This window comes from Parus major, chromosome 17, assembly GCF_001522545.3.
Source record: "Parus major isolate Abel chromosome 17, Parus_major1.1, whole genome shotgun sequence".
In the NCBI taxonomy this organism is placed as follows: Eukaryota; Metazoa; Chordata; class Aves; order Passeriformes; family Paridae; genus Parus; species Parus major.
The window spans coordinates 6,113,474-6,138,567 of NC_031785.1; the positions used below are offsets into that span (position 1 = coordinate 6,113,474).

A 25,094-nucleotide genomic window follows, 5' to 3' on the forward strand; every position below is an offset into this window, starting at 1 on the left:
AGAGACAAAGCCTGCACTTTTCTGAAGCTGCTGACCTTAAAACCCATTTTGTTTTCCTGATTATAGCAGGATTTGGGGGTTACTTGTGCTGGCCTCAAGCATTTGGATCTCACACAAACTCCTAAAAAGTACAGGCAGGGAAGAAGTGTGGGTACTTACAGGGCTTCCTGTGGGACCCTGAATGCCGAGAGGACCAATAATTCCTTCTTTTCCCTAGAAAAGACAAGATGTGTGACCCACCACGTGGGACCTGACAGTCATTTTCACTAGGGCAGACACAGTGAAGACACTGAATCTCTGCTGCTTTTCACAACTTGGTGGTATTTGCTGTATCTGGAATAAAAAACCATTTCAAACTGCAAGTCCAAAGAGACAAGTCCTCACAGTATGGTCATCCTGAGCCTTGTTAAACCTCAGAAATTCCATAAACAGAAGGATTTCAGTGTGGCTGGAGTGCTCTGTGCAGCGTGGCTGTCTCCAAGCCCTGTGCAGATGTGGTCACTGTGCTCCTCACAGCCCCTGCAGCCTGACAGAAACAGAGCTGAAAATCCTCCCAAACCCTCAAACTGGAAAATCACTCACCATGAGACCTGGTGGTCCACGTGGTCCCTGAATACCTTTGAACCCAAGGTCTCCTGGGGGGCCCTGTGAGCAAAAAATGAGATGTGAGGTCCACTAAATCACCAAGCCCTGTGTTTATGCCCTTGCTTAGAGCTCTGCTTTAAGGACAGGGGTGCTGCCTCTTGTCTATGGGACTGGGAAGATGCAAATTGTTGTAAATTCTTTTCCCACTCCTGTTTTGCAAGGATTTTGCTTTTGACAGAAAACAGTTTCCTCTTCACTAGGGAAATGATATGCTGATAAAATGAGTCAAGGCTCTCAGTGTTAGGGATACACATCGGTGTCTCAGGTGCAGGCTGATGGTTGATGCTGGAAATATGTCAGAAAAAGAGAAAACAGCCACAGAATCTCTAGGAGAGCCTTTTTCCTCCAACAAAGCACATGTAAGCACACACTTATTTAACAAATGGAGAGTCACAAAGTAAAGAAAGTTTGGATCAAAATTCAATTTCCATAGTTTCTGCAGAGCTGCTAGAAATGCAACAAGTGTGGCACTGCCTGTCCCCAGTAAAGTGAGACTAGAAAACCAGCTGGTCCCCAGCAGCCTCTTACCTTTGGCCCAAAGAGTCCTGCAATCCCTGGAAATCCTGCCTCGCCAAAGTCGCCCTGCACACGACAGCCAAGACAAATACAAGAACAAAGGACAAGAGTAAATTCACACTGATGGCTGGGGATGTCACTCAGAGATGCACCAAGAGTTCAGCAGCTCCAGAGAAAGAGAAATCTCTGAGTATCCCTCAGTCTAAACAGGACTGATGAGAAAGCAGAAGGAAAAAACCCTGGAGGAGGAGCTACACAAACATCAGGCTCGAAGCAACTCACTTGATCCCTTAGATCTCATCAATGCCAACTTTTTGCCCCCAAAATGGGAGGCAAACCTGCACTATTCCCAGCAGATGCTTCTCTGGCTTGGCCCAGCAGAAGCAGGATGCAGAGCATCTATTCTGAGATTTTATCTTGGAATTTCATGCTGCAAAATAACAGCCTCAAAGTTCTTTAAAACAAACTCCTCTTTTATTTCTAATACAAACTGGACTGACCTACTGATCCAAACTGTATTTTTAAACTATGCTCATTCAAGCTGTTAAAATGTTCCTACAACATAACCTCCTACTCAAGCCCAGGATAACCACGCATATCCTCTAATTCTTTTCCCATTCTACTCTGTGGGGATTTTTCCTTAATTTCGTAAGAAAAATAATAATAAAATAGTTGAAAGACCATCAAGCTTGAATCAGCACATAGCATGTACTCTGAGAATAAAAAAATCCACCCTGGGTAGCATGTCCTTATGTAAACATCCTCCTTTCAGCATGTTTGAGATGGTCATCCTTTGATATTTTTGGGCTTCTCAGATATCAAAATTCAAGATGATTCAACGTTTAAAAGCAAAAAAATAAAAGGGGTCATAAAGCTTCACCAGATGATTCTTCTCCAGTGTTAGGAACATCAGAGACAGATAAAGCTTGTTTGGCCTTTTGGCAGGACTGTCTCACCCACTCTGACTGTGCTTTTTGGGGTGTATTACAATGGCTTGTTCACTCAGTTGTTCTGCAATTGTGAATGACCCAAGTGATGTGACTTCCACCCCCTTTATTGCACAGTTGTTCCAGCATCAGCCTATAAACCTCATTGTTAGGAAGTTTCCCCTTGAAAAAAGGCCATGACAGTGAGAAACCGCTTTGCAAGAAAGGGATTGGTTGGACTTGGTGGAGCCTAAGAAACTTTCCAAGGATACAAATTGATTTAACTGCCCATTTCTGGGTCCTGGGAAGGAAAATTGCTACTAACAGGGGACTAAGGTCTTTCCTGCATTAGGAGAATCAACCAAGCCTCCTTTCTAGAGGAATTTTAGGCAAAAGCACGTGGCAAGTCAGAAGGGTTTGAATGTCATGGAGTCATCTCAGCCAAAGGGATGTGGTCACTGGTCCTGCAGTAAATCAGACAGTGACAATAAGGGGCAAAGGAATGTGTCACTTGTGTCACAGAGACAAAATAATCTGTGATCAATGACAAAATTAAATATGGTGGTGTTGGTTACCACCTTTCAGCTTGAAAACTGTTAGCACGAGGTTTTATGTAAAATGGCCAAACAAGTGTATTTTAGTTGAGGTAGTTTGAGTTCATTCTGTGCCTTGGTTCGTATCAATCCTAATCTCTCTCCCAAAATCATGCTCAAGCTGGATATGGGCTCCCCTGTAAAGACCCTCCCAGGATCACCCTGCTGTCCAAGGCTGTGGATCCGCACCCTCTCCTGCAGGAGAAGCCTGGAGTCAGCTCTGATCAGCTCCATCACCACTAACCGGCTGTCCTTTGGGTCCTGGGTCACCAGGGCTCCCTGGAAGGCCCGTTCCTCCCGGTGATCCTCGCTTCCCTGTTTGGCCAGTCTGTCCAGGCAATCCTCTTTCACCCTACAAATAACAGAATTCAAGTGATTCCAAAGGACAGGAGCTAAATATAACAGCACTCAGCTGAAATAGCCATAGATGGAAGGCTGGAAAAGATGGCTCATTGGGATAAGGAATGTGGTTCCACCAGGGGATGCCCCAGGTTTGCTGAGGCAGGTTGTTCAGGATGCACAGGTGAGACCAAGGTGGGCATGGCTGTGTCCCCTCCTGGGCTGCCCACAGAGCAGGAGCCTCAGCAGAGCTGTCCCACCTGCATGGGGGAGGCAGAGAAAGGGGCTCAAATGTTTTCTCTTTGCACTTCCTATGTTCTGTGTCCTGCCCAACAGTTTCCCATAATCTCTTCCCCCAGCAGGCTGGCAACTGATGATTAATTCATGGAAAATGCTGAAGGCATGCCAAGAGCAGGACTTCAATGCAAAGCCAACATTTCCCCTGCGTTAACTCTACAGCTCCCATCCTGAGAGGGCCTTCTGCCACCCAGCACCACGCTTTGCTCCCCACCTCCTCCTCTTGCCAAGCTCCAGGAGCAGCACCAGCTCCAACTCCTCAATCTGGGGCAGGCTGGGAGAGAGGAGCAAAGGCAGGGAGAGCCTAGGATGGTGGAACAGCCAGAAGAGGGGCAACAAATTTCCCTGGAGGCAGGGTGTGAGTGTGTGACAAGGACACACAAGCTCAGTCACCTCCTGTTGTACTGCCCAAGGCAGCTGGAGGGCAGCAAGTGACAGATCAAGGGCGATGTGCTATGGAGCCCTAATTTAAATCAGATCCCAGAGCCTCTCCAAGCCCAGCTGGAGTCTTCCTATTTACAGAGTCTTTATACAAACGACTGAATTGCTGTGGGTCTAGTTTAGATGCTGTGGTGAGCCTGGATCAGAGCAAGGACCAGGAAGAAACCCCAAAGTGACAAAAGCAGCTTGTCCCTGCTCCCACCCAGCGTGATGTCCAAGCCCATACTGGCTCCAGTAGTTCTAATCCAGTAATAATGCTAAAAACCAAGAAGCACAAATTTTCCTCCAGCAGTTCAGGTCTTGCAGAGCAGCCAGAACACCTGAATCTCCCATGGAGTCATCTGTTCTGGACATCCTACAGGCAGGCTGCAGCAGCTCCTCTGCAACTTCTCCATGTTTTTTCTAGCCAGGTTTCTAATGATAAAAGACTCAAGTGTTTGTAGTGTGAGTATGTGTGTTTGCAGGCTCCTCTGGTCAAGGATGAAAGGTCTCTAAAACATTCAGCTGCTGTGTACATCTGGGAAATGGATGGAGGGATGGAGGGGAGGGAAGGATGAAAAGAAAGATCCATGGAGCCTCTGGCTAAGTGAAACAGGAACTGGGACTATTAGACCTTGGAGAGTTCAAGCTCAGAGGCACCAGGCTCACAGACTGGATCACTCACAGCAGCATCTTAGGGAGTCAGAAACTCACCTTGAATCCTGGTGGTCCCTGGGCCCCTGGGAGTCCTGGCACGCCGGGGTTCCCTCTCTTGCCTGGCATCCCGGTCACACCTTCTTCCCCATCGTCACCCTGCTCTCCCTAGAAAGGAAACACACAAGAGGTTATGAAACAAAACCCTTTCACCTTTTGCACAGCTTCTGGGGGGACAGGGGTCTGGTGGGGTTCTGTCCTTACAAGAGGGGGATAGGTTTGCAGGGGTGGGTTTGCAGATGTGGACAGAGTTGTGTGCATGTGAGTGTCTGTCAGGCTACAAACCCCACTTTATTTACAGATCTGGCCATGCAAAGGCAGCTGCTGCCTCTATGTGCAAGCAGTATGTGAAGAAGATCCACTCTGGGTACATGTAAACTGGAATATCCATAACTGGATCATGATTTGTCCTGTGCTACCTTTCAGGTCTCCAGCTCCAGCGCTGTGTTTGCTGTCGATGCCACAAGGTTGCAGTTGAAGCTTACCAGCGTCCCAGGCACGCCGTCCTTCCCAGGCACTCCGTCCACTCCAGGGGCACCCTCCTGACCCTGCCTTCCCACCACTCCTCGAGGACCTGGTAGCCCAAGGATGCCCTGAAATCACAAAGGTATTAGAGAAAGAGCTCCCAGACAGCATTTCCTGGGGCAGAAAACTGAATTTTCACCTACCGGTGAGCCTCTGCTCCCTGCACTGCCCTGTGCTCCTTGCTTTCCTTTTTGACCCTGCAAGTAAAAAAAAACAACAAAAACATCTAAAATTGCAGGCTCCACTTGGGACTGTGACTTCAGGGTGTGCTTTTGGATAATGACTGGAAAGAGTTTTATAAAAGGGAGATTTATAAACTCAGTTGCTCCAGTGCTGGGGAATGAACTGCTACTTGGTTTTATTGCAAGTGATTCTTCGTATGTCTTGAGAGTTCTAGGGCAGGAATGAATAGCTAGAAGGCAAGGACCTGCATTTTTCCTAATACAGAGCAGATGAGGACAAATAAAGCAGGATGAACTCGAGGGAGGACTTGGTACACTGGCAAACATTAGAACAAGATGCTAAAACCCTGAGTGCTCTGTCAGTTTATTGACAGCAAACCCAGGACCCAGCAAGTCTTCCGAGGGTGTTCAGGGAGGGGCTTCTCTCTGAGAAGTAACTCTGTTTTGGAGAGCTAATGGAAATTAAAAAGGGTGTCTTCTGTCTGAAATTTGCAGTGCTGCTTTGTGAATAGAGGCAGAAAAGAAATACTCCTGAGGTTTATTAGCTGTAAAAAGGATTAATTTGTGCAGAATGAATGGAAAACTCAGCCTCAGCACCTTCACTAGGGCTCTCTTAGTGAGGTCATGTACTGAAGCACTTTTAAATTGAAGAACTCATTTTCTGTGCATTGTTTCTCCATCTGCAGAGGGCCAGACTGGCCAGCTACATGAAAGAAATATTCCTGGGGGTGCTTCCCCTGCTATTCATTAGATCCAAGATTCCAGCTTGTCTATTGATGGGAAGAATTTATTTACCTTATCACCTGGTACACCTCTTGCCAAGAAGACCTAAAACTATCTTCTGGCATTACCCCCAGCAGGGTCAGATTAAAAACCCTGACTTTTGCCAAGAGAGAGCAGGAATTTGCTGAGTATTGAGGTCACATACTTATGTTTTAGCAAATAAAGTCCCTGGGCTGTGAGAATAATTAACAAGCTGTCATTACAGCCAGATGTGGAGGTAGGAGTAGGTATGAAGTGCCCCACTGAACCCTGAAGGATCCATGTGTCCTGGGTTTTCTTGCTTAATAAGGACAAGAAGTTAGAGGGATTGTTCCAAGGAACAACTCCATGGATAAATGGACTCCAAACCCAGAAGGTTTCAAGCCAGAGAAGTTCATGGTTCAAATGAAAGGGAGAGACTCTTGCCTGGCTCAGCCCTCCTTGGGGCTGGGTGAGCCAGCTGTGTCTGGAGACAGCACAAACAGGGCATGGGAAAGAGACACAACCCATGGCAGGGACTAAAGACCTGCCCAAGAATCACCCATCATGCTGGAGCTGGAATTGTCTTAATCCTCCCCAGCTCCACAAAGCCAACAAACCACTGGGCTTAAAGTTTACAGCCATCCCACAAGGATCTCCACAGCCTTTCAAGGAACAGACCATTAGCAAAAATCCCATGTGCTGGGCAAAACCATGAGAGTCCTCTTAATTAGAGATTTTCTTTAGACTTGGGACACTGTAAATCCACCCTGCTGAAACCTACCACTTCACCTTTGGATCCCTTTGCTCCTGGCTTGCCTGGTGATCCAGGATCTCCCTACAAAACATAAACAAGAAAAATCTGCTTAAAATTCTCTTCTGGCAGTATCTTGCATGAAGTACAAAGAACAGCATTTTTTGTGCCCTAGTAACGCTGACTGTATGGAAACAATTCAGGGAAACTGCCTGTACTCAGACAGGCCCCTGGGGAAAAAGGAGCAAGGGACTGTCTCCAGAGAGAATTTAACAGGGTGTCATTGGGGAAGAAGCAACTCTGCCCTGCACTTGGGTGGTGGCTGTATTTGTGGAAATCATTCACCAAATTCCAGATGGCTCCTGGACAGCAGTGCTGGGAAGGGGGCAGGAAGGAGCCTGTGTGCAGAACGAGCAGTTTTCACACAGAGGCTGCTGGTGCCATCTCCCTTTTGCACACTGCAGCCCTTGCCTTGGTTTCACCTGGGGGTCAGGTGTTAGAAAACTGCCTATGGAGTAAAGCAGAGAGGGTAAATCACTGCTCTCTTACTGGTCTCTTCCCCATCACACCCATCTCAGCCTTTTCTCCTGGGCAGCCAGGTTGGATTTTTGGTCTATATTTGTGTCAGTGGCAATTTATGGACTAACATCAAATAAATGGTGAGGAAGGACTCCCTGCAAAAACTCTCCTTTTTCAGCTTGTTTTTGAGCCACGTTTCTAATGGACCTTTACTAGAGACAATCCAAAGTTCCTGCTTCCATCTGAATCATCTGAGGGGCTACAACCCCCAAATAAATGACATCCACTGGGGAATGCAGCAGCTCTACTCATTTCTGGGCCATATAACAGAGCACTACCATTTTAATCCCAAAATAGAGTCTGTTGCTCTTCCCAGCATCCTTATAAAGAGTGGGAATCGATTCAACTTTATTTCCCAATATGAGCTACATTTAATGTGCTGCTGCACTCACAGTTGCCACATATAAAGATCAGATGCTACTGTATATAACAAGGGAATAACAAGTCCTTCCCTTGAGTTTGGATTTAATTTAGTTTTTCACAAAGTCTTTCACTAGTTTGAGAGGAAACAACTTGCAAGTAGAATAATACGGTTTCACCTCACACTGGACCAGCAGCACATCAAATGGATCACTACCAAGCAGACCTTCCCAGTGTCATTGTCATCTCCCACCACCCATCTCCTAAGATTTCTAGTCCCTGATGGACCATTCAGAAAGGATGGTTTTGGAAACAGGCACTGGGAGTGCTCCCTGTTTTGTCACCCATTTATAAGTCTCAAATGTGGCTCAAAATGTCCATTCCATAGGCCTGGCTGATGGAAATGTCCACATTTCACACTCACCACACACTCTTAACTGCAGCCCTTCCCACTTCCCACTTTCTTCCCTGCCTGAGGCATTGGGGAGAATAATAATACACTCACAATAAACAGCATCTCTTACCGGTAAGCCTTGCTGCCCAGGTTTTCCTCTTTCTCCATCAAGCCCTTCCTGACCCTTAAATAAAAAACAGAGAGGGAACATGTCTTTGTTCTTTTGTGGCAATGAGAAAGAAAAATGAATGTAAAGTGATTTAAGGGGCAGGAGGAGACACACGTGCCTGCATTCTGCTGATACAGAAACAAAGTTGTGGGTAGTGCCCATGTTCCTGTGGATATGCTTTGGAAACAGGAACTGCTCATCACCAGCTAAGCAGCAAAGAAGGTGTTCTAATGCATCCCAAAATACACACAGCACTAATGGAAGTGAACAGTTGGAGACAGCTGTCCTAGAAAATAAGGCAGCAGCACTGCTACTCTAATGAATTCAAAATCTTCTGTAAATTACTGTAATGGCTCACTCTGACCAGGTGCTTTTGAATGGAGGTAACAATTCATGGAGCCTTTGCAGATCAGCCCCAATCATCTGAAAATGTCCTGCAAAGAGGGTATAAGGAGCACAGCAGGATAATTCATAGCCCTGGTTTTGCTTTTGAGAGAAATCTTGCAAAGATTTTGGAAGTCTCCAAATCTTAAAGTTCACAGAATCTACAGCCACGGGCACATCAGTCTTGAAAATTTTCCAGCACTGACATGGACTCTCTTGCACACACCTTGTCTAGGATGTCTCCCTGATAATCACAGAGACCTGTGCTCACATGGTCCTGCTCATTCTTTTAGCCTCACTCAGGCAGGTGCAGGGCAGGGTGAGGTGCTGACTTTCTTGCCTTCAGCAATGTTTTTACTGCTTTAGGTAAAGACCACTGAATTGTTCCTTGTCTGAATCACAGCCGTGTGCAGCAGCTGAGCAGGGACAACAGCAGGTTATGAACTGGGGCTGATGTGGACTGGGAGCACTTCCCCAAGGCAAACATTTTTGATTCATGCATTTGGAACAAGACTCACAGGATAACCAGTGTCTCCAGGCTCCCCTCGGTCACCTCTGTCACCAATGGGGCCCTACAAGAGCACAAAAAGACTTGAGGGGGATGTACACAAGCTGTCATCGGCAATATCTCAGTGGCTTGTGCATGCTCTGCAAGTAAGGCTGCAACCCAACTAATCCACCCATAAAAATCACTCCAGGATTGATTAGAGAAGGGATTTAACATCTTACTCTGTCTCCAGGTGGTCCCTGTGGGCCTTCTACCTTCCCATCATCACCTTGTTGTCCCTGTGAATAAAATGTTAGTATTAATATAAACAGCAGATTTTAGAGCAGATGCTCCTGTACAGACCCAATCCAGTCCTTCTGTATCATGGGAAGTCAAAGCCTCTGTTGAATTTACTCCCTTTTCATCCAAAGAAAGACTAAACAATTTTTTTTTGTTGTTTGTTTCACTGACTCTTCACATTGCTTTCCTGATTTCTGGTGGTTGTTTTTGCCTGGTCTAACTCTCCTCCTTAAGTAACCAGGTGCAAGGGGTTATTTTCAACAATTCCTAAAACTAAGCAAGCAGGATGTAATTACGACAATATGGGAAATAGCTCTCTGCCTCTGAATTTTATTGCTGACAGTTCAACCAAACTCTTTAATCAAGCATTTCCCCACCCTGGCTGAGTGCTGTCTGGGCTGCTGTGAGAGCACGGGTGGTCTGGATGGGCTCCTTGGTTGTGTGCCACCACTGTGGGCTTGTTTTACCATCAGCCAGGTGAGACAGCCCCTTACACACTCCTCTCCTTGCTGGGATGCTCCCCAGCACGAGCTCAGAGCTCATGGTTTGGCTGGTAGATAACATCACCCGGTTTATTTATGACTGAGGTCCCTCCAAAACATCCACAGAAAGATCCCTTAAGACTTAACAGAGACACTATCCTTTTAAATTCTGTTGTGAAAGTCACTCAGGGTCAAGATGTCCTGTTTTCTCTGGAGTCCAGCTCAGAGATGGCTGTTTCTCTGCTCCCCATGGAAGAATGCGACATTCCAGCTCCTCCAGCTTTTGACTGCTCCATAGCAGTCTCTGGCACTTGGGCTCCTTAGGATGAGCAAGTCTCAGAGCTCCTTTGATGCAGTTTGGGGGGTTCTGGCACAGTGGAGCTGCTGTATTGTGGGTGTTTGGGTGCTTCAAGAAGATCCAAATCTCCAAAGACTGCAGAGCCAAGTTTTTCACAGACCTGTGTAACTCTCAGTGGTCGCACCAGCCCTTTCTGGTGTATTTACATTTCTCTTTGATGTTCTCTCTGGCCTACTCTCCTGTTGGAGCTGCAGCTGCTGATAATAAGGACACTTGGGAAATTTCTAGGTGAGCCTGCCTGCCTCTGAGAGAAACTTGGGTGGCAGAGAAGAGAGGAGGGGAAGCAAACCCTCACAGGCTCTGCCGATGGTTTCCAGCGCTACTGAACTTGCTGCCGGAAGCCAGCAGCAAAATACCTGGCAACTGGTTTGCTTTCTAACCACTATCTAAGGAATGTTGACTAGAAGGAAAACAAAGCCACCATTTCTCAACTCTCAGGAAAAAAAAAATCATCCCAGTGCATCTGTTGCTATGCAGAAGTCTTGGCACTGATTGCTTCTTCCCAAGCTGGATGTGCACACCTTTGCCATCCGGGAGCTGAGATGAGTGTGATGAACTCAGAGAAAACTCCTAATTCTGGGGATCCCTGAAGAGCATCAAGACTCACAGACTTTCTCCCCATTGTGACTTTGTTTCCTCTTGAGGCTAATCCCCTCTCTGTCTCCTGCCTGAGAAAATCCTGCAGCCTGGTCAGCTTTAGGGCTGTGAAACCGAGCTCCTCCAGAGCTTCCTGGTGCCTCAGCTGCTTGAGAGAGAGATGAAAGGTCTGCTCTAATTCTTCAGAAAGTTGCAGAGAAAAAAGTTAGAGTAAAGGGCAGCAAAGTAAACATGTTAGGATACAAATGGAAAATGCATGGAGAAGAAGGGAAGGCTTGTTGTTGTTGGCTCCTGTCCCAAAGTGAGATACACCAGTTTGTAATTTTTAAAAGGATCCCATCTGGACTGCTTTAAGCAGCTGCCAAGAGCAGGCGTCTGCTCTGAGCAAGGCCTCTTTGAGGAGCTGCAAATGTATGAAATGTGGTGGAGTAGCTGGCTGGGATGGCACAAGGGAGCAGGATTCCACAGCAGTGCCTCTCTCCAAACTGCTTTCTTCTCTGACAAATGGAAGATCTTCCCCAGCATTTTATCCTCCCCTTCAGCACAGCTCCATTTACCACATTACTTAAAGCTCACAGAGTACTCACAGCCCCGTTCCCATTTTCTCTTTCTTTCTTTCTCACTTTCAGGCTTCCATTTTTGTGTTCACACACTTGTGAGAGGTTACAGATGTCTGGAGGGAAGGAATCTGCCTGTCTTTAGGCTGGGGTCCAGGCAACTCTTGGGAGATGAGGGAGGGTGGGTAGGAAAACTTCAATGCAAGATTTTGTGGAGCACCTGGATGCTGCAGGAAGTGGTGCTGGAGGCTCAGTACATGATTTTGTGCCCTCCTGGTTCAGCATCTCCTCCTTCTGCTCCCCAGCAAGGTGTCAGCAGACCCACTGGCATCCCAGGAGAGCATTAATGAGGAGATCCAGCTGTCAGTGGTCATTAACAGAGCTGACTGCTCTTAGCAGGTTGCATTGGACGCTTTGGTGGCTTCATCAGGCTTCAGCTTGGACACTTGCATGTAGAATTAATTTATCATAACGCTGCTGTGCTCTTTTGACACCAGATCCACTCAGGGGGTGCTTTTCTAGTGTCCTTTGCAGAGCAACATCTTGTTGGTGAATGCAAAATGCTCCACTGAGCTCTTCAGATGAATGATTTGGGGATCATTTGCTAGTGAAATTACAGGAGCTTTCAAGATGGCAACTTTAAATGTTTTCAAATAAAACTACAGCTGCAATTTAAGCAATAGACATACATATCTGCACATCTCAATCGTGTAAATGTCTTAGTAGAACACAACAGCTTGCCCTGCCTCAGGGATTCCTGGGTGCACGGGGAATCTCCAGGCAGAGCACAATGTGAACAGGGTATCCTGACACCAGGAGCTGAAAGGATCCATTCAAAGCCCCAGCAAGGGCAGGTCCTTATAAACTCATTCTGTAAGTGATGAAGCTCCTGTCTGCACTACAGCTGCCCTCCCACCTGTGTGCAGAGGCAAAGCTGAATGCTGTCTTGGTGATGAGGAGTAGAAAATGGGCAGAAAGAGTTCATGCATCTCTCTTCTTCATGGGGACCTCATGACTGACCAGTCCCCATCACCATCACTTCCCTTCCCACACCAAAGGAGAATCACAGAATGGTCTGAGCTGAAAGGGACCTTAAAACCCATCTCCTTCCACCTCTTGCCATGGGCAGGGACACCTTCCACCAGACCAGGGTGCTCCAAGTCCCATCCAACCTGGTCTTGGACACTTGCAGGGATGGGGTAGCCCTGGAATCCTCCTGATTAGAGAACTTCCTGACATCTAACCAAAATCTTTACACTTTTGTTTTGAAAGCATCCCCTCTTGTCCTATTGTAGGAAGCTGCTCCCCTCTTTTAGACAGCCCCCTTTAAGTTCTGGAAGGTCACAACGAGCTCTCCCCAGAGCCTTCTGCAGAGAGATCTCAGTGGGGAGGGAGGGAGCATGGCTGTGGAAGGCATGTGAAGGACACCATCAGCTCTGGGAGCGCCAAGGGGCCGGTGGAGCCGACAGGAAACCATTAAAGCATGAGTCACTGCTCCAGCCTGAACTGGTTATGGCTGTGCTGACTCAGCAAAAGGGGGAAAACACCAGGGAAAAGCCACCGTGGAAAGAGGGCTCTGAGTCAGGGCAGCTGCAGCCAGGGGGCTGTCGAAAGGTGGGGCACAAGGAACATGGAGCAAGGGCCATGCAGAGGAGAAACGCCAGCAGCTGAAGATCAGCTGTTTGTGCAGGGAGTTATTCTGACCCCATCACAGAAAGCTGTGGGTCTGATTCCTTCTGGCCTGGGGATTGAGCCGAATTCCTGTGGGTGCAGGGAGAACACATCCTCAGGGCTCCTGCTGGCTCTGCCTCTGGCACGAGGGCATGTGGTGTCTGGGAAGCACGTGCTGGTGCCATGGGTGTCCTGGCACTGACTGGCAGAGGCAAGGCTGCAGCTTTCAGGGGTTGTGTAAGTGGCTGTGTGGTTGAGGAGGAACCTCTGCCACAGGGTGAGGAGAGTGCAGATGCATGGGAGTGACAGCATTGGGACTCATTCAAGGGGAAATGAGATGGCCAAAGCCCTGAACTTACCTTTTCCCCCTTTGGCCCTGGTGGTCCAATCGGCCCCGGTGGTCCTGCATGTCCCTGTGGAGAGCAGACAGCACGTGAGGAGGCAGGAAAGAGCTGTGGGACTGAAAGTCCTCCCTGGTTCCCTGCCAGGTCTCACAAGCCCTGGGTGGTTTATGCCAGCTTTGGAGGGACACGTGGGTCACATGGGCAGAGATGAACCAAATGCAGGTGGTGCAGATGGAGACTCAACAAAGAACTGAACTCGAGATCAGAAATAAATCATGGTTTAAGAAAAATTTGCATCCTGGAGTAGCAGTTTTGTTGTGTTTAAGAACAGATAAAAGCTGGGAGATGAAAATAAAACCCTTACCTGGTAACCCTTTAAGCCTGGGTCCCCTTGAGCGCCCATCCTTCCTGGAGCTCCCTGGAGAGGCAAAGACAGAGGGACTGAGAGAGCAGCCCATGGTGTTAGCACGAGAGGGGGATGCACTGGGCTGTGCAAGGCAAAGTTCAGCACCACGTGGGACTGTGGCTAGTTCTCATCCTGGCCACCAGTGAGCTCTGCTGCAGCCACCAGGACACCCCAGGAGGCCTTTCTGTGCCTTTGCCAGCCTACAGCAAGAGATTCCCCACCTCACTCAGATTTGCTGTCAGAAATGGCTGCATTTGTGTGCTCCTCATCTGCCTTCCTGCATGTCTCTATATCCAAATTAGTGTTGTGCAAGGAACTCCACCTGACTTCCACAGACCAGAATAACATCTTTAGCAAAGTGAACAAAAGGGTTTAAATCAGATCATCAGATTAAAGTGAGTCACAGAATTTCCATTTAATTCCATTTAGCATGGAATAAAGCCATTTCCACAAGACAGAGACATGTCCACTCCAATAGAGTGTTGCTCAGATATTGCTTTTCTTCCTTGTGAAATAATCCATGGAGGCTTTGCCAAAAACTATTAAGGGAGAATATATGGTGAGGCCATAATTTTTAGTGCAGTTAAACACTATCAGCAGAACCTTCACTCCATCACTCATTTGCTACTGTTCTGAAATATCACCACTACTTCTAGTTCATAAATTCCTGATTTTGCACTAAGTTCTATCAAATAGAGTGTAAGAAGTTTCCTAACCAGCCTGCAATGCATGGGAGGTACTTTTATGTACCACTGCTGTCCCAATGTATTTTTCTCTTGGGCCTAAAACAAATTAACTTTCTCCCCTCTCTGCCATACTATGGCTGTTCTCTCTGGAAGCCTCACCTTCAGTACCCTGTTCAAACCCTTTCCATGCTATATTTCTTCTTGCTCCAAGTGTTTTAGATAAGTAGATCAAGAGTGGGTGTAGAAACAGGGCAGAAATCCAAGGCAGAATTCCTAATAACAACACAGCTTGACTTGGAAGCAGCTCTTGCCATGAGTGTGCAGTCTCAAAGGGGAAGATCTTAGCAAAAAATAGCTTATCAGCTCACTCAGCTGAGGAAAAATCCCCAATATTTGAGCAATTTCAGCCTATCTGGGGAGTTGTGAAGAACTGCCTCGATGCAACGTGAGCTGGGCTCACGGGGCACCGACCCAACCACCCCCGTGGACTCTCCCGCGCTGCTCGGAACAAGGGTTGAGATGTTTTGGCCAATTAAACCCATCTAACAGCATTTCCCTTTCAGTGTCCTGAAGCCTCTGCTGGGCTCTTTGCTCCATTCAGGCCCGTGCCCACCACTGCCAGGCAGGTTTCTCTGTGTTGTGTTCAACCGTTTGCAGAGCTCTTCTCACCATCGGTCCCAGGGTACCTCGGGATCCTTTAGGGCCTTGGTTCCCCTTCGGCCCCTGCTTCCCTGGGGATCCCATCCCGCCGAGCTGCCCCTGGTAGCCTTTGCTGCCCTGCAGAGCAAAGGAGCTGACATCAGTGTAGGACAAAACTTCTTCTGCAGGAAAATATCCGAGACGAGTAACGAAAGGGAGAACCGCAGGCTGTGATTGCTAACTTTGTGTTAGCAAAGATGCTCCTACCTTCTGGCCAGGCTTGCCCTTTTCCCCCTGTTTTCCTGGTTTCCCTTCTGGTCCCTGGAAGAGGGGAAAAAAACCAACAAGCTGTTGGAATGGGAAAGCAATGAAGTCTCATCCCAACCAGCTACTCCCAAGGCATTTCCCTAGCACACACAAACCTGAGAGCATCCTCACCCACCCACGGGGGCCAACAAGGAGGCCAGGAAATGGTGCAGGTCACAATCCACAGGTGCTACAGCTGGGGTATGGCTGAGTTTGGCCTTTAGCTGCTCCAACACATGGAGGAAACCTCATTGCTTAAAGGTGGAAAGGTCTTTGTGCTCAGGTGACTATTGGGCAACACAGCTGAAAGGTGATACTGTGATAATTTTGATGAGGATGACTTTAAAATGACATCTTGAAGATAGGTGGGTCATGGAAAACTGCCATCAGATGTGTCCATCTGTCTCCAAGGGTGCAAAAGAAGGATTTCCAGAAATGCACCTACCCAGCCTCTGCTACAGAATGGGAGGAAATGTGGAAAACACATTTACCCTGATTCCCACAGAAGGTTTCCTCTGGTTTGCACCTGAGCTGCCATCTCTGCACCACTATTCTACCAAGAGCTGTATCCTTCATCAACTTTGGCACTAAATTAGGTATCAACCTAATTTATAACCTTGTTATATAGTTTCAGGGCCCTACCAATAGAATCTTTGATTCCACAGCACTTCTCCTTATTTTTACCTTGTGAAAACAGACAATGGTTTCATTCTCTCTCCACACACAACTTCCTGCTCACAGTGAAAACCCCCTCCCTCTATTTCTGTTATTACTGCCACATGCAGAAGCCACAATCTTCTGATCAGGCTTCTTGAAATGCAGTGGGATGCAAAACTTCAGGTGGGATCTGTGGCAAGCACAGACAGGAATGCTGAACTGCTTTCAGAACCTGCTGCCCCTCCTCACACCCACACCACAGAAATGTGCCATGATGAGCAGCTAAATTCAGCAGTCTCTCCTTAGGGACATCAGGGAGCTCATTTTTTCCAGTGTTTGACCCTGCTGGCTGCAAGGGAGACAGAATATTTTGAATTTGACAAAAAGAAGCAAAAAGTATAACTGAAGAAAATAACTCATGCTTTTTGGCAATTGTGACAAACTTTTCAACAGCATCTCCACACCACCACTACATCTCTCCCTCTGCTCCCCTGCCTCCCAGCTAAGGGAAGGTATAATTTTCACCATGATTAGTGCTGCAGTCTCAGCCGAATAAAAGCAACTTATAAAGAGAGACATATCAGGGGGTTTTCACTCTGATCTGAAACACAGGCCTCAGAAGTGCCTGCTCTGAACACAAAGGAGCAATTCAGATTTATTCCAACCCTAAAGACTTGTGCCAGTTCACTTCCCCAGAGGGAATAGCTCCATTTTACCTAAGTCAAACATTTCAGGAGCCCACCTTGCCAACACCATTAGGCTTCACAAAGGACAGGTCCCCGCTGAGGAGCACATGAGCCTTGTTCTGTGTCTCTTCCACACTGCTCAGGGTTTTTTTTTTTTTTTTTTTTTTTTTTGTGTGCTATTTTTTGCTGCCACTTTCCAAGAGATCACTTTTGGAACTACTTTCCCACAGATGCCGAGCAGCCGCAGTAGATGATGGGTGCCAAGCCTCCAGCATCACCCACATGATTTACACTTTTGACAGGAATACAGAGAAGCCCTCACTAATGAAAGCATCAGAAATGGCCAGACCCTTCCAGCTCTACAGCAGCTCACTGTGGGACCTGCTCCTCAGCACCTAAAGCACTGTAACTCCCACAGCCCCTGCTCTGCAGCAGTGCCCTGGCACATTATGGCTTAAAAATTTGGAGAGGGAAGAGTGGAATCACTCACAAAACTTTGCTGCCAAAATGAGATGTGACTGAATAAAGAGACAACTGGGGCTTTTAATCAGTTGCATACTGTTTTTCCATCAGTCTCCCTGGACTGTGCTTTAAGAGCTTGTGGAAGCACAAGCACTAGATGCTTCTGGAGATGGGAGAAAGCCCATTTTTAGCTAGATCTGTTCCTAACATGGTGATGGCCAAGCCCTTGGTCTTCTCCAGCAGAGCAGTTTTGCACACTCAGATGTGCTCCTGGAACTGCAGTGCTGTGGCAGCTCATGAAACAAAGATTTCCATGCAGAGGTTCCACCCCCAGGCTGAGAATGTGTTCTGTTGTCTGTAAAAAATGCAGGTACCAGCACACTGATGAGACACACTCTTTGTCATTGGGCAGAGCAGGTGAACCCTGCTCATGGGGAGGTCACCAGGATCTCACAGCTAATTCAGAAGAGCCTGAAGTACAGCCTGGCTCCCTCCACCAGGATATATCTCCCATGGAAGTTTCATGACTGAAACTTGATTCTACCCTGCATTGGAAAATGTCTTTGTTTTTTGAGAAGTTTAAAGTTTAGGCTTTAAATTTTCCTATCTGAGAAACAAAATTTCCACACTGCTCCTAAAATCTGCCAGCATTCAGGTTCCTGCTTGCACTCACCATCATGGAGTACAAATAGAGGGGTTAGAGTCATCTGGGAGAGGGTAAACAACAAAAACCAAACCAAACTTTGACAGTCCTGCTCACAAAAATGAGCTCAATGCACAGTGAGACTGTGCCACGTACAAAGAGCTTCTCCAGCTTCCTCAGGGCTCCTTCAGCTTGTCTTTTCCCTCAGAGGTGGATGTGAACACAGATATGGGCTGCAATGAACTCCTTGTACCATTTTCCCCTTATCACAGAGCAGGGCTGTTCATCTGCTCCAGAAGGCTCTCCTGGATCCTCCAGCTGGGTGCAGCTCTTTCTCCATTGCTGAAGAAAGAAACATTGGCAGCATCACCAGCTCCTGTCAGTGACAGCGAGATGAGCTGTCACTCACAGGAAGCCATGGAGACCTCGTTCCAAGCCTCCCTTGCTGTTCTTGACTCTCATCCACTAGTTAAAAGCCTGGCTGGCATAAAAAAATGGGTCAAACCACGCTGGCGACACCACTGGCAGAGACGTGGCTCAGATTTTGACTCACTGAGTCATCTCCTCGGGAGGAATAAGCTCTATCAGTCAGGGATATTTCTGTGCTCTCCCAGCACGCTTTCTAGGACTTTGGCCAGCAAGCTCTGCTGGTGAGTGGGAAGCCTACCATGTGTCTGATTTTCCTGGATATGCTTTCTCCAACTGCGCAGGAATTCTGCCCAGATGAATTTAGAGGCAGTTCAACACTTGTCTGGGGTTCCCAGATATGCGATATCTCTACTTGTGATGATCCAGATGTGGTTGCTGTTGCAATCCCAGATGTTCCCAGGGCACACATGCAGAGGTTTGCACAGTTCCCAGAAATCACTGCACTGCCACACTCCACACATTGCACAGGGAAGAAAAAGCCCAGAAACATCTTTTGTAGCCTTCAAAAATAGTCCCATTCTTTCTGTCTCCATTCTTCTGACTCATCTGTCCAGTGATGAAAAATATCAGGGCAGAAAGAAAAATCAGAACAGGAAGAAAAAAAAAAAAAAAAAGATAAAAATAAAATTCAATGAGATAATATCTTCATCCAGGCTCTCCCCAAACTTCATTGGGAATGTGTCACCTTTTGGTACCTCTTCTACTGCAGTGTGAAGTTCCTAAGGTTCCTAAGTTTTCTCCTCTCTTTAGCAGAGATAGGACTGAGGGCAGAAGATGTACAAAAGCCTGCACATCAAAATAATGAAATCCAAGTTCCCTTTGCTGGACTCACATCAGCTGGGTCACTGTGCCAAGGCACTGAACACTCAGTGCTTTTGTTCCTGGGTTTGTACACATTTTGTTGTATGCTTTGGGTTACTGGTTTGCTGAGAAAATGTATCTTCTTTCCAAGCTTCTTCTGTCAGTGGGACTATTTTTAAATGGTGATTTCTCTTTAGATTCTGCATTCTTTACTAGAGAAGCATATCAGTACCTCCAGATGATGATGGTATTTGTGACCAGGGACAGTGGAAAGCAGCAGTTTTATTAAGTCACATGCCTTCAGATATGCCAAAGTATCCAAGGAAAGCAAAAAAAAATACATATATATAGTCTTAAGTCTAGCATGTTTAAAATTTCATTGTCATCTTCAGTAAGGACACAGATTTACAAGGATTTTTTTTTAAGTATAGCCTTAGATATTCCCCTAAGGGAAAGAAGAATGGTTTATTTTCCAATGCAAATTGGTTAATTTTTAAAGAAAAAGAAAAAGAGACTTCCAGCTGCTGATGGCCTCGACAGAAAAGTCAGATCTATTGCCCAGCACAACAGCAACGTTTAGTGGGAGCAAATAGATGAGCAGCTCAGCTTTAAATTCTCCAGACATCAGCAGTTGAAATCTATGTTCTGACAACAACATCCAGAAAAACAAAACAAGGAAGTTGAATGAACTGCAGAGAGATATGCCCTGAACAGAGCCAAACAACAAACAGGGCAAAAATCCTGACCCAAACTTCCCCACAGCCAGTGATGCTCCTGCTGCAGGGAACGGGTCGGGGAAGTGGTAACAGAGATGTGACTCACCATCCTGCTTTGGCTCTTGGCATTCCAGAGGGCAAATATATTCCTGCCTTCCTTGCAGCACAGCACAGGAAGGAAGCTCTGGAGGGCACAGAACTGGTGGGAGAGCTTCCCAAAGATTGCCTCAGGGTTGCTCAGGACTGCTGTGGAGCAGCAGGATATTTTCAAACTATTTTTTTCTGGATGTCATTGAGTGAAGGTCTGAGGTCACTCCTCACTCCCAAAAAACGAGGCAGGAAGAAACAGAACCACCAGAATACAGCTACTAAGCAGAGGAAAAGAAGTTACATGGTGATAGAAAAATAAAAAGAAAAAAAGTGATAGTTTGAGGCACTGAATGAGAAAAAGGCAGGAAACCTAAAGCAGCAATAAAGGTAGGAAGCATGAACCATAGGATGACCATGCCCATATTGTCCAGGCCCAGCCAGTGAGCTCATTTAAAGGGAAATGAAAAAGCCCCATATAATTTCCTACTGCTCAGCAATGTCTCCATATGAGAACCTCTACTTAATAAACTTTGATCGAGAGAAGCCTCCCCCCATGGAGGACAGTTCACAAGCACTCAGGAAATTAGTGGGATTATTTAGGCCGGGCATTTGAAGACATAAATGTTTTGGATTTATAAGAAACACATTTCATAATCACTCTGCCTAGCAGTAGTCTGGAAGGGGAGGAGACAGGGCAGCAGCTCCTGAATGAGTATGGGGAAAGAAGAAAGACTCAACTGTTCTCGAGAAGAAAGACCTGATTGTGCTGTGAGGTTCAGAGGGTTTCACTGGGAGCACTGGGAAGTAATGGGCTCTTGGCCTGCTTGTGGAAACCCGAGTGGGGAGTGCAGGTAGAGCTGCCTGGCTGAGCTCAAAGCAGCAGCAAATTGGGGAAATCCTATAAAAAGGTCTTGGATGGCAAGACTACAGCCAGAGTTGCTGTGACTTTCCTTTCAGATGAGCTCCTCAGCTTAAAATGGGGATCCAACCCAAAATTGTGTATCCTGAACTCTCTCCTTAAGAGCAAACTCTTATCTGCATGCAGCTGTTGCTCTGAGATTTGCTGCTTTCGGTTTTGAGGAGGAGGAGGTCTATTTAACTTGATTTTCCTAAGCAGTCACAGTGTAAGGCAGCAGAGTCATGTACAGAGCAGCGCTGTGTGCTGTGAGCTGCTCTGGGTCAGTCTGATAGCTCTGAACTGCCACTAATTAGCTGTTTCTGGGAAAATCCTTTTTATCCCCACTCTCTTTGCCTTTACTTCCTCATCTTTAAGAGCACAGGAGACAAAGGTGCCACTGAAATGCTTGATAGATGAGTGGGAAGTGTAGGAAAAGTGCAAAGCCTCATCCCCACTGAGCTGTGAAGATTTTATACACAATGCAACATAAATGCCCCCAAAAATTAGTATCAGAATTTGACAATGGCAAAGAAAAGAAAAGAGAGTACCTGGGTAGCACAACTCTGACTGACACTCCCCCAAACACTAAGGGTTAATATCTTCCTTTTGAAGGACACAGATGCCCTGGGGCTGAGGAAGAGGAGGGGAATGAAATCCTCTCTTGCAATAAGGAGGGGAATCTTGGAGCAACTGCCCAAAAAGTGTGTCTCCTTCGTCTGAGTCAGGAAAGAAAGCGTGCCAAGTCAATGGGATTTATTTCAAATTCTGGCTCATTTTGACTCCTATTAACTCTAAACGAAGACCAGCTGGGATCAGCCTGCCTCCCCCAGCAGCAGAGCCTGTGAGGGCCGAACGGCCCCTCAGCTGCAGGGGAGCAGCTTCAGCTGCTGCAAGCAGCAGCTCCCTTGGGATTGGGAAAGCTCTGTGACTCCCTGTAGGATGCACAGGGCTCACAGGCAACGCTGGCCTGCTCCAAAGGTTTCAATGGATTTGGTGGACTGAGTCACAGAGAGCAGAATAGCAAAAAAAAGGGGGAAAATCCCACACAATAGTATCACCCAAACAACAAAATCCAGCATGTGCCTCTCCACTAAGTGGGGTGCTCAGAAAAGGCTGACCCCGGGGCCACCAGCACGGTGGAGAATCAAGGCAGGAGAAGCTAATTGCAGCTATGGGCAGAGATGCCCAGGGAGAACCAGGCCTGCAGCTCCACAAAGAGGCATCACCCTGACTCCTGGTCTCATACTCTTCAAAGCAGAGGTTTTCAGCATATTTGACTGCACTTCTGAGCAACTTCATCCACCTTTGGTTTTTGATGCAGGACAAATACCTGCTTATGGCTTTCGTGGGTGTTGATCTGCATGAGTAATGATACTCCAGGGCTGTAACTCAAGTGCAAACACCTTCAGCTCTGGAGGCTGGGCTCCAGTATTGGAGCTGGCCCCACTGATACAGCAGCTGCTGGAAAGAACAGGCTGTAGGGCAGGGGGATGGCCTGTTGTGATCTCCTGGGCCCCCTCTGCCACCACTGATCTCCTGCATGACCCTGGGCAAGCCACTTCACTATCTTGTGCATCTACTCCTAACACATTATTCAAGGGCAGGATTTGGAGTAACACCACTCATTTGCTAAGGTTAAGGGTGTGAGGATCTGGCTGATACCACTGACACACTGCCCTGCCCTGCACACCAAGCCTGGTGCTCTCCATTCCTTCCTCTGCTCAGCCAGAGGGTGACCCCACACCCTCTAGCTGGGGGAGTTTAACAAATTTCTTTCAAGTAATTACTCCACAGACAGCCCATGGTCCAGGGCACAAAAACAGCTTTTCCAGGAAGCAACAGCTCAGTACATTATCAAAAAAACCCATGAATTTCTGCATGGAGAGCAGAGATTAAAACCAGCGGTGACTCCAGGATTGTCCTTCGGCAACCTCAGTGTTTTCAGGGAGCTGAATGCCATGGATGTGGTGCTGCCAGCTGTGGCTCATGTGCATGCAGTGAATGGCTGGATTCAGCGACAGCAGAGCGAAGCACTTTGTTGCAGAAAACCTTTGAATCATGTTTTCAGTGGCAGGAAACAGAGAAGAACAAAGAGCAAAAACCACTCTGGGACAAATTCTGCTGTAAGTGATGTTTGGACAACTTTGTGCAAGAGCAATGTGTTGGATGAGAAGTTCCTGCTCTGCTCTGGCACTGCAGAGCCCAGACAGCAGCCCCATCTCAGCATGGCATTGCTGGAGCAGCTCTGCTAGCTCAGAGCAGAAGGTCCATCCTGGCCAGAAAGCCCTCCTTCCACTTCAGGACTGGAGCCTGTAGATCAGAGAGGGACAAAAATGTGATGGGAAGGATCCTCAGGACACCATCCAGAGCTGTGTGTGGGGTTGCTGCTGCTCTGGGGAATTACCACAGCACCAGAGCCAAAAGCCACGAGTTCACTCTATGCTCTGTACTGGGCTGAGTGTGGCTTGATCCTGTGCATTTCCTCAAAAAACCTTCTCAGCTCTCCAGCCCAGCCCAGCTCTGTCACCCTACCCTCCTCCTGAAGAGCAAATGAAAGGACTTTGGATCTTGTTGCACCAGAGCAAAAGGATTTACAGCTCTTCCAGCTCTTCTGGGCTGACGGTGCACATCTGCATGCCATAGCAGGGCCGGGAAATGCAGCAAGATCTTCTCTGATGTAATTGTTTATGGCAATTTAGACCATTGGAGTGTCTGGCTCAAAGCTTTCTAAGTCCTGACATGGCTCGAATGACACTGCAGATAGGATTTCAGGTTAAAATTGAAGTGGAAAGAACTTGACTCCCAGCTTTGCTGAACAATGAGGGAATTTCTAGTTTCAGAGCATGTTGTATTTCAGTACTTCCAGGCTCTCAAATTGCTTTCCTGGAACTGTAAACCCCTTGCTATCAGATGTCTGCTGTGTATGGCAAACAGCACACTGTAGAAACCACAGTGCAGAGCCACAGAGTGCAGCTGGAAACCCATCTCTTCCCTCCACCAACTGGTCTGGGCCTTCCTCAGCCACCCCTGGATCTGTCATCCTTCCAGGGAAGGGCTGAAATGTCACATTTTCTGTCACTGCAGAGGAGAAGCAGTAGAGGGAAGCACTTGTTGCTCTCAGGGCCCACTTGCCTGTGCCCAGGCTGTTGGTGGCACACCAGTGACTTCAGCCTCTGGCTTTCACCATCCTCTGATGCAATGAGCAGCTCTGATGGGCAGTCAGGTCCTTTGTGAATGCAGGTTACTCTCCAGGGATGTCCTCTGGGTGTTTCAGGTTCTGTGGCACTATTCCCTCACAGCCTTACAGACGAGAACATAAAGGATCTTTTTATTTTGGCAAACCACACCATGACACCTGCTGATGGATGCCTTGCCAGAGTTCACCAGGCTGTTGTACTTTCCAGTGTCTCCACACACTGAGGAGAATATCCTTGTTCTGCCTTGCCCATACAAAAAGTCTGGATTTCCAGCCAGTCTCTGAAAGCAGATGCCCAAACAGTCCCTGGTGCTCTGCAAGAGGAAGGGATTTTCAGCCTTTTGCTGTTCAAACCAGAGGGAAAATGGTCATGCTTAGAAGAGAGTCAAGGTCAAGTGAAGGCAACAAGTTTGTGTTAGAAGACAGAAACCTCTGGGAGGAGATAATATGTGGGTGAGCAGCTCAGGAAAGGTGCACAGCTCTGGAAATTCCAGCTGGATCTTGCACTGATGCTCTGATTTCTCTCTCATGGCCAGGGGGACAACTGGCTCATCCCTCCACTGAGCAGGAACTGGGGCTGAATGGAGCAGTGTGAACTTGGACAAAGTGACCAAAAGATAGAGGATACTCATTTATCTCAGCTCCAGCTGCCTCGAGCCCTGCCAGCCACAGCTGTGAAGCTCATGGACCATCTCAGCTGCCAGGTTTGTTTTCAGAAATCCACTGGCGTTGAAACACGTACAAACTACCCCTGGAGACTTGACTGGGGCCTCCCTGCTGCTTTCTGTTTGAGATTCAAAACCACAGTGGAAACCAGTTTTCAGATATATTAATGCTGGAAAGGGCTGAGCCAAGTTAAAGCTAAAGATCTCTGAAAAACGTTTCCTGAGCACAGAGGGAAGTTTGGTTGTGCTCAGGCAGGCATGTGCTATCAGCATCAGGAAGATGCTCTGGAAAATAAAGCCCTGCTCAGGAAAGCCAGATGTGCCTCTGCTGACTCCATTGGTCACCAGGTGAGTGTCTCTCTTCTGCAGGACCCAAAAGGGTGGCACAGAACCTCTGTGCTTCCTCCAGCTTTGAGTTGCTCTGGGGTACATCCCTTCATCTGCCATCTCCAGGGAGCTCCAGGACTGCAGATCCTCTGT

General features: G+C 47.4%; 1 protein-coding gene across 2 annotated transcripts in view; it reads right to left on the reverse strand.

Moving 5' to 3' along the window:
* Positions 1 to 25,094, reverse strand: part of LOC107212173 (collagen alpha-1(XXVII) chain-like) — a 138,796-nt gene that overhangs the window by 5,926 nt on the left and 107,776 nt on the right. Inside the window, exons 38-52 of one of the 2 annotated variants that reach the window (XM_015645143.3) lie at positions 15,333 to 15,386; positions 15,096 to 15,203; positions 13,699 to 13,752; positions 13,350 to 13,403; positions 9,268 to 9,324; positions 9,057 to 9,110; positions 8,116 to 8,169; positions 6,683 to 6,736; positions 5,119 to 5,172; positions 4,936 to 5,043; positions 4,451 to 4,558; positions 2,925 to 3,032; positions 1,174 to 1,227; positions 583 to 645; positions 160 to 213 (exon numbers count right to left, since the gene is read on the reverse strand). In XM_015645143.3, the coding sequence (XP_015500629.1) occupies positions 160 to 213; positions 583 to 645; positions 1,174 to 1,227; positions 2,925 to 3,032; positions 4,451 to 4,558; positions 4,936 to 5,043; positions 5,119 to 5,172; positions 6,683 to 6,736; positions 8,116 to 8,169; positions 9,057 to 9,110; positions 9,268 to 9,324; positions 13,350 to 13,403; positions 13,699 to 13,752; positions 15,096 to 15,203; positions 15,333 to 15,386 (1,038 nt within the window). Of the gene's footprint in view, positions 1 to 159; positions 214 to 582; positions 646 to 1,172; positions 1,228 to 2,869; positions 3,033 to 4,450; positions 4,559 to 4,935; positions 5,044 to 5,118; positions 5,173 to 6,682; positions 6,737 to 8,115; positions 8,170 to 9,056; positions 9,111 to 9,267; positions 9,325 to 13,349; positions 13,404 to 13,698; positions 13,753 to 15,095; positions 15,204 to 15,332; positions 15,387 to 25,094 lie in introns of those variants that run through there. The other variant, XM_015645146.3, reaches the window with a different exon arrangement.